At 44.6% G+C, this 9,293-nt stretch overlaps 1 protein-coding gene across 1 annotated transcript in view; it reads left to right on the top strand.

Moving 5' to 3' along the window:
• LOC126502112 (sodium/potassium-transporting ATPase subunit alpha-4) overlaps nucleotides 1-9,293 on the top strand; it is a 38,369-nt gene that overhangs the window by 22,106 nt on the left and 6,970 nt on the right. The window contains exons 14-20 of the mRNA XM_050142921.1: nucleotides 257-407; nucleotides 701-869; nucleotides 2,352-2,506; nucleotides 2,638-2,761; nucleotides 4,328-4,473; nucleotides 8,531-8,661; nucleotides 8,763-8,864. Of these exons, the coding sequence (XP_049998878.1) occupies nucleotides 257-407; nucleotides 701-869; nucleotides 2,352-2,506; nucleotides 2,638-2,761; nucleotides 4,328-4,473; nucleotides 8,531-8,661; nucleotides 8,763-8,864 (978 nt within the window). The remainder of the gene's footprint in view (nucleotides 1-256; nucleotides 408-700; nucleotides 870-2,351; nucleotides 2,507-2,637; nucleotides 2,762-4,327; nucleotides 4,474-8,530; nucleotides 8,662-8,762; nucleotides 8,865-9,293) is intronic.

Raw genomic sequence — 9,293 nt, 5'->3', positions numbered from 1 at the left:
ATATCAGAGAAGTGACTTAGATGATTCAGTCACTGAATTTTCAGAGGAGACAGAAAAAGAAATGGAGCCAAAGGGAAGAGTGGTTGACAAGGGGGGTGGGAACAAGGATGGGATGAGTCAATTTGAGGACACTACACACTAGAACAAAAAGACCGGGTGGGAAGGAAACCGGATCGTAAGGGTTCCGCAGAGAACACTGGAACCTGAGGTGAGTCCCCAGCACTCTGATCTAGCCTTTGGAAACTCCTCCCCATAGGTCTGTTAAAGCCATTGTAGTGCACGGCTCAGAACTTAAGGACATGAACTCAGACCAGCTGGACCAAATCCTCAAGTCCTACAAGGAGATCGTGTTCGCTCGGACCTCTCCTCAGCAGAAGCTCATCATCGTAGAGGGATGTCAGCGAATGGTAAGGGAGTCAAGGCACCCCTGGGAGCCTGGCAGAGTCCAGCCACAAACCCAGCCGGGGAACAGGTGGGCTGGGTACAAGGGTCCTGGAGAGAATTGGATGCTGAGCCTCAATGATGGCCTTTAGTTCGGAAGCTTTCCGAAAGCTTCCATAGCTCAGGGGAGCAGAGACAGGGCTGAGCATAGACAAATCAAACAAGTATTAAGAGATGAGATGCTGGGATCGAGCTGCTATTTGGGACTGGTCCTGCCTGCGTCTAACACATTCTTTTCACTCTTGTCTGACTTCACCAGGGATCCATTGTGGCGGTGACTGGTGATGGGGTGAACGACTCCCCTGCTCTGAAGAAGGCCGACATCGGCATTGCCATGGGCATCACTGGCTCTGATGTCTCTAAGCAGGCAGCTGACATGATCCTTCTGGATGATAACTTTGCCTCCATCGTGACAGGCGTGGAGGAGGGTGAGGAGGCAGGGTACCTAACAGTGGGACTCGATCCTTGGAATGGGGCTTAGTGCATATTACCTTCATTGCCTTTGGTCACCATCCAACTTTCTAATCCTGTATGGACCGCAAAAAAATTTACAAATCTTGAAAAGTCCATTTATCTTGGGCTGGAGGAACATGGCTCTGTTAGTGGACTGCTTAACTTGCATGCATAAAGCCCTGGCTTTAGGTCCCAGCACCACCAAATGCCCATTACCCCAGCCCTCTGAAGATGGAGGCAGGAGGAGCATGGCTTAAAGGTTATCCTTGGCTACAGAGCAATTCTGAGGCCTGCCTGTGTGACATGAAAGAACCCATATTAAAAAAAAAAAAAAAAAAAAAAAAAGATTTAGCTAATCCTTAAGGGTGTTCTTTTTAAAGACAAAGTTGGAAGGTTTCCAGATTTGCCAGGGAGACCTAGACTCTGGCATAGCACCGTTCTTTCTTTATGGTCTCACAGGAATTCAAGTGTATCCACTGCAAGTTTTTAGAGGTAGCTATACCCTGGGAAACTCAGTGGTTCAGTCTTCAGCAGGGACCCCTAGGAACTTGTTGCCTGAATTACAAGGACATGTTAAGACCAATTGGAGAGTATCTGCAAATTAACAGCATGAACCCAATTACCCTCTCTCCACAGAATTCTAAAGAGAATGCCCATTGAAACAGAAGAACCCCACAGGCTCCATGCCAGGCTCCCTCATTTCCGTCTAAAGCTGTCGTACTAAGACACACTAATCTATTTTACTGAAATCTAGTGTGAATCTGACAGTATTTTAAATCTATTTAATTCAATAATTTTTTTTTTCTGAGCACCATTTACAAGATACTATCCCGATACAGGAGACAAAAGACAGAAATTCCTGCCCGCATACAATTTACTCTGTAGTGGGGAGAGACAGACAACAAACAGGGCAAATTCCATAGTATGTTAAAGCAATGGGAAAAAAAATAAAGCATGGGACTCAGAGAAGGGTGACAGCCTTTAGAAGGGTAGCTAAGAAAGGACTTAGCAGTCTTGCAAAGCAGGAGAAGTTGCATGGAGAGACGTAAGGGGAGAGCAAGGTCACAAGTAAGGCAGAAAATCAGATTCAAACCCAAGCCTATACCAAGCTCAGGTTCTTTCCACTCAGTTGTAATCTTGCAAAGTCTTTAATCCTGGCATTCTCAGACACCTCCAGGATTAACTCTACCCAACCCTGCTAATTTTCAGAGATCAGGTAACACTAGCCATGTTGAATCCAAGGGCCAAGAGTACAAAGTCAGGCCATGGCTAATAAATCATTGCTTTGCTTGATGGTCACACAATTTACAGACAAAACATGGGCCCGCCCACAAGGTCTTGGACTTGCCAACATTTTCATGGACCACTCCTCCCTAGTAGTCTTGCTGGCCAGGAGCTGCCTTATCGGAGGTGTGTCCTCTGGTTGCTGCTCACGGAAGTTTGGCCATCTTCCCCAGGTCGCCTCATCTTCGATAACCTGAAGAAATCCATCGCATACACCCTGACCAGCAACATTCCTGAGATCACCCCCTTCCTGCTGTTCATCATCTTAAGTATACCCTTGCCTCTGGGTACCATTACCATTCTCTGCATCGACCTGGGCACTGACATGGTGGGCTCCGGCTCTCACTCTGGGAACCCCTAAGATAGGTCAAAGTAGGGAAAAATTCGTCCCACAAGAGGGGACGGAGCTAGACTGTCTCTGTGTACCTGTACCTGTCATTCCCACCCTGCACCCTCCAGGTCCCTGCAATCTCCTTGGCTTATGAGACACCTGAAAGTGACATCATGAAGAGGCTTCCACGGAACCCCAAAACTGACAATCTTGTGAACCACCGGCTCATTGGCATGGCCTATGGGCAGATTGGTGAGCCCAGAGAAGTGAGGGGTAGAGGGGAGGAGAGGGTTGCCTTGACTGGCCATTTAGATACCTCTGTTTAGAAGTCAGGAAGATAGTTTCTCAACAACCAACTGCTTAGCCCTGGAACCACAAAAAAACAAAAAACAAAAAAAAAAAACTGTTGGTCTCTGATCTGTCCATAAAGACCACTGATAAAGAAAACCTACATAAAATGATAGTGTTACGCCTTTTCACATGCTAAGCAAGAAGTAAAGCCATAGTGTGCTACAGGAGCACACAGCATGCTAGCTCACCAGTTTTGAAGTGACAGAGGTTTTAGGGAGGAGACAACTTAAAACGGAAGATAAGGTTTGGACTAGTTAAGTAGGTACGCAAGTATGCTGAGCCTGCAGAGGAGGGAAGTTCACAAGGTGTGGTTAGTGATGGGCAAATTCTTTTAGTGATGTTTAGTCTTGATCAGGAAGTAATGGAAAATAAGGCTGTAGACATTAACACTGGGACCAACCTTGAAAAACATGTAGGAACCATATAAAGTCTCTGTCCTTTACCAGCTCAGTGTGATGGAGTGTTTCAGAGAGTAAGGTAGGGATGGACAGGGAAGAGATTCGAGAGAGAAGAAACCATTCAGGGAAGGAAATGTGTCTGAACAGCAGTGGCATAGGAGTCAGACCCGCTGGAAACCTGAGTCACTGCTTGCTTGCCTCTAGGGCCCAGAAGACAATTGAGTCACGTGCTTTGATTTTCCCACTTAGGACAACAGTTCAGAGCCGGAAGGAGCTATGTCCACAAGAACCTGTGTGCAACGCTCTGTAACTAGCAGGCAAATGTTACTCTCATAGCAATTGCTGATGCTCAGCCAGCACTCAGTAGAGAGAAAGGACGAATTGATATCATAGTTCTTTTTTTAAATTTATTTATTATGTATATAGTGTTCTGGGCACCAGATCTCATTATAGATGGGTGTGAGCCATCATGTGGTTGCTGGGAATTGAACTCGGGACCTCTGGAATAACAGTCAATTCTCTTAACCTCTGAGCCATCTCTCCAGCCCACCATAGTCCTTTTTAGTTTTAAAATTATTTGATTCAAGGGCTGGAGAGATGGCGCAGTGGTCAAGAGCACATCCTGTCTTGCTGTGAACCCAAGATCGATTCGCAGCTCCCATTACCTGTACTCCAGCTCTAGGGGATCTGAAGCCCTCTTCTGACCTCTGTCAGCACCATGAATATCCCCTCCCCCAACCATACACACAGTGAAAACTATATGTGTGTCAAAGATGATCCTAGCTGGACCAAAACAAGACTGAAACCCAGCAGGGCAAACTCTAAATCCTACAGCTCCATGTTTGGTGTCAGAGGGGGCTTAAGGTGGCTCTGCTCTGCTGGCTTGGAGTTTAGAAACAAATGTCAGGGTTTGGAACCAAGTCTCTCAGAGATGGCCAGCTCAGATCACTGACGACAAGAACCTTCATCACTAACCCAGCTAGTAGCAAGGACCAGCCCACCGCTTCTGATATGTATCTGGCGCATTCTCTGAACAGACTCTCTCTTCCCCTGTGACTGTCACTCACAGGGATGATACAGGCGCTGGCTGGATTCTTCACCTATTTTGTGATCCTGTCTGAGAATGGGTTTAAGCCTTGGGATCTGCTGGGTATCCGCCTGCACTGGGATGATGCAAACGTCAATGACCTGGAAGACAGCTTTGGACAGCAGTGGGTGAGTAGAAAAGGAGGTGGGGTCTGAGAGCAGCTAGTTAAACTGAGGAAGACACCCAATAGTATAACCCCAGCACTTGGGAAGCTGAGGTAGGAGGAGTACCACAAATGGAAAGTCAGCCTAGGAACATAGCAAGTTCAAGGTTAGTCTAGGCTATATGCTTGAGTCCTTGTCTCAAAAAATGTGTGCTCAAATCTTAATTGTTGAAAATATATCTTTTACACACTTGTGGCTTCTGCTGTTGGAACCCCACGAGCCATCAGAAGTCCATGATGATGAACTTCCAATGATCCAACAGCCAGTGGTACCCAAAGTCTCTCCTGTTCACCAGACCAATATCCCCCCAACCCTCAACTCAAGCTCTTGTTAGTTTTACACTCTATACCTTCCCTGTGGCCAAGATGTGGCATGATACTTATTTATAATAGATTAAATTTAATTAAAAATAATTTTACATGACAAGAATTTGTCTTCCTCATTGAAGACCTGCAAAGGTAGCAAGTGGAGGCTGTAGCAGCAGCTGAGAACGCACATCTCCAACCACAACCTGGAGGCCAAGAGTTCACAGAGGGATGACAGGAGGAACTTCAAAACCCACCCCCAGGAACAAGGCCCTACCTTCTAATCTTTCTCAAAGAGTTCTATCAACTGAAGACCAAGTATCCAAACATGAGTCTATGGGGACCGTTATCATTCAAATCGCCACATTCCACTTCCTGGGCCCCATAGTTTCCTGGCCATATGATCAGGCAAAATGTTTTTAGTCCATCTTCAAAAGTCCCCAGTAGTCTTTCACAGTCTCAACACTACTTTAAAGTCCAAAATTTCTTCTGAGATTCAAGCAATCTAACTGTAAACCTGTAAAATCAAAAAGCAAATTACATACGTTGAATGTACAATGGCACAGAATACACATTATTAGTCCAAAAGGGAGGAAATCAGTACATAGTGAAGAAGTACTGAATCAAGATTGAAATCCTACAGCTCTGGGTCTGGATCAACAGACTTAGATGACTCCACCTATCCAGCATTGCTGCCTGCAACTCACTTCTCATTTTTGGACTGGTTCTGCTCCCTGTCTGCAACAATCCTTGGCAGACATATTATGGCTCTGGCATTTCCAACATCTCAAGGATGCTTCCCTGATGCTTCCCTTGCCCATGGGGTCTTACTCTGAGGACACCCATCCCTTTATCCCAACGTAGATCAGGTCTCTCCTTAGTCTCCTTATTGCTTTCAGCACACTGGAGGCAACATTAAACGTCCTGATATGCTTTTTCTCCTCAAGCTGTACACGTGGTATTTCTATTTTGCCACACTTCCTCCTTTTTATTGTTGGCTTACATAATAGTGATTACTAATAACCCTGTGACAGAGTCAGTGTTAGGCCATCTTGAAATCTCTTCTGCCAAAGAAATTAGTCCGTTACTTTCAAATTTAGCCGTAGGTAAGTTCTTAGGATGAGGGCAGAAAACAGCCACATTCCTTGCCAAAAGATCACAAAAATCATCTCTAGTCCAGTGCCTAATAATATTCTCTTCCTCCTCTTCCTCCTCCTCCTTCTTCTCTTCCTCCTCCTCCTCCTCCTTCTTCTTCTTGTTTTTTGAGGCAGGGTTTCTCTGTAATTTTTTGGGAGCCTGTCCTGGAACTAGCTCTTGTAGACCAGGCTGACCTCAAACTCACAGAGATCTGCCTGCCTCTGCCTCCCAAGTGCTGGGATTAAAGGTGTGCGCCACCACTGCCTGGCACTCTCAAACCTCTTGAGCTAGGCCTCCACAATCTACATAGATCTTGTACTTAGCTCTTACTACTGTCTTCAAAACTCCTACTAAATTAGCCCATTAAGCTCTGCTTACAACATTCAACTACTTTTCCAGATCCAAGTACCAAAGTCTTCCATATTCCTCCAAGAAAACTACATGGGCAGGTCTACCACAGCATTACCCTACTCCTGGTACCAATTTTTGTTTTTAGTTACATTTCTTTTCTTTATTTTTTTTTACATTTATTTTATTTTATGTGTTTGTGTTGTGTATGTGACCCATGGAGGTCAGAAGAGGTCCTTGTATACCTTGGATTATTAAGTGTGGCTGTGAACCATCATATGGATGCTGGGAACCAAACCTGGCTCCTCTGCAAGAGCAACAATTGCTCTTAACCACTGAGCCATCTCTTTAGCCCCTTAGCTACTCTTCTATTGCCATGATTAAACACCATGACCAAGGAAACTCATAGAAGAAAAAGTTTCTTCTAGGCTTATAGTTCCAGAGGGTTAAGAGTTCGAGATGGCAAAGCAGAAAGCTCTCCACCCAGAAAGCACACACTTACAGTTAAAGTAACAGTTCATTATCTTCGAAGAAACTTTCATTAATCCCACTTATCACAACCTATACCAGAAACTGACCTAGACCCTGGGGATAGGATAGTAAACTAAGATGGTCATGAGTTTCTTTCTGTGTGGACTAGGATGACCTCTAACACATCTACATGTCTCTTGCTTCTTCCTCGCAAATGCTGGGATTAAAGGTATGCACTACACCCAGCCTATAAGCCATGGTTCTTACAGAGCTTACTCTAGTTAGGGGAGGAGAGGGTGTGTGTGTGTGTGTGTGTGGTTATGTGTGTGCCCGTGAGTGTGTGCGTGCATAAAACATATCAAGTTAACAGATTTAAAGTAAGTCCAAGAAATACTAGGAAATATTGAAATTGATATACTAGAATGAGTTGGAAGGATAAACATGGAAGATAAAGATGCTTGAAATTTAAATTGCAGAAAACTGTAGGTATTGGAAAGGATTTAGGATAATATCTAAAGCTTAACTCTAAGAACAAGCTGCCCAGTTAGAGTGTGAAAGGCAACAGAATTAGAGGGGATAAAAAAAAATGGGAAGCCATGGTAATGGAAGATTATTCATAAATATGAATATTTAAATCTCAAAAAATGAGGACAAGAGCAGAAGTAGAGTAGCAGTGAGTCAGATGCTAAACTCTCTGAACAATGACAGGAACCGTCACAGACGGTGAAGCGCTCACTGGCACGCCAATATGCTGACTGCTCTTGGCCTATGTTCTGCTTTTGGCTCATCAAATTTTTGTTTGTTTGGATTTTTGTTTGTTTGTTTGTTTGTTTGAGACAATGTTTCATTATGCAGACCAGGCTGGCTTTGAATATGGAAATCAGCCTGCCTCTACTTCCCAAATGTTGTTATGTTTAATGTTTAAGTTGTGTACCACCATACCCAGAAAATTTTTTAACCATTGTTTTCTAACCATATAAGCTTTTTTATTTCTATCCAAGTACAACTTTAGGTACATCCCAAGTGGTTTCATAGTTACTATGTTAATATTTTGCAAACTCACCTATTAATTTCTTACATATACTTAGAAACATGTTTTGTTTTTAAGCCTAGACTCTTTTCTCCAGCTTTCTGCCCCGGGTCTAGTTTAGATGCACCTCTTCTGTGTTGCTACAATGCCCTTGGCTTATCTGTTATAACTATTGTATTGGCATTGTTAGTAATTTTATGCCTCCTACTAGATTCTAAGTCCCTTATGTACAAAATTCAAATGAAAGAACCATGAAATGAATAAGAGAGTTGCCTCCTGTCTGCCATCCGACGGGGTTGGTTGCTAGGCCGGCACGCTCCAATTGAGCTACGGCCCCAGGCTTCTGTCTCCCACTCTTTTGGGACATTCCTCCCTGCTCTGTCTTCATACTGCCATACTGCCCTCTGGATCTGCTGGCCTAAGTCCACTTTCTTTTAGTCATAGTCCTAACTTAGTGAATTTAGTACTTACTGAGGCATGCTACACAACATTCAATAGGCGAAGTACGAGGAAGGGACACAAAAAACTTTCAGCCATTTGGAGAAAATACAAAAATATTAAATGCAGTATAGAAAGTGCTAAGAAAGCTAATGTACACCGTGCTAGAAGATTCCAGGCAAAGCAAAGCTCAGACTCTGGGTTCTGAAAGGTGAAAAAGGTAAGAAATTCTTGGGTGTATCTAAACTCCTTTCTGACCCAGGTACCGCTTTTCTGCCCACCCTACCCCCAGACCTACGAGCAGCGGAAGGTGGTGGAGTACACATGCCAAACAGCCTTCTTCATCAGCATCGTGGTTGTGCAGTGGGCTGACCTCATCATCTGCAAGACCCGCCGAAATTCGCTCTTCAAGCAGGGCATGAAGTGAGCGTCCCCCAGTAGCCACCAACCCTCCCTGGCTCAAACACGCCGGTCCCTTGCCTTTTCTTCCTACATCTATCATACTCGTCAATCTTTCTTCCCAGAAACAAAGTCCTATTGTTTGGGATCTTTGAGGAGACATTCCTGGCAGCTGTCCTGTCCTACACTCCAGGCATGGATGTGGCCCTGCGAATGTACCCTCTCAGGTGAGTGAAGGAAGAGATGCCACCACTGGGGGAACAGTTGGGAGGAAGTGGGAGGAAATGTGTGTTTGAATGGGACAATCACCAGGTTGGGGACTGCCCAGACCAGTGGAGCTACACTCAGTGACTCGGAGATTCTTCCACACTCAATCTATGACCTTTATCTGGAGCAGTATTAGAGACTATGCCAAATGATTACATGCCATTGGGCTTGCAAATTCAGCAGACTTGGCAGTGTTTAACCGAGGGGAATTTTATGACGGCATCTGATTGAATTGGATGAAGATACATATTTCTTAGTCCTAATACAATGGTCTCATTTGCCAGGTGGAGTGGTGCATACCTGTAGTCCTAGGAAGTAGAATCAGGGACATTATTGTAAACAGAGACTGTTTGTTTCTTTCCTGGCCGCCCAGGCCCGAATGATCACAC

Source organism: Alexandromys fortis, unplaced genomic scaffold (assembly GCF_014885135.2).
Source record: "Alexandromys fortis isolate MF-2015 unplaced genomic scaffold, M_Fortis_MF-2015_v1.1 scaffold_51, whole genome shotgun sequence".
Lineage (NCBI taxonomy): Eukaryota > Metazoa > Chordata > Mammalia > Rodentia > Cricetidae > Alexandromys > Alexandromys fortis.
This window is presented reverse-complemented; position numbering and strand designations above follow the sequence as displayed.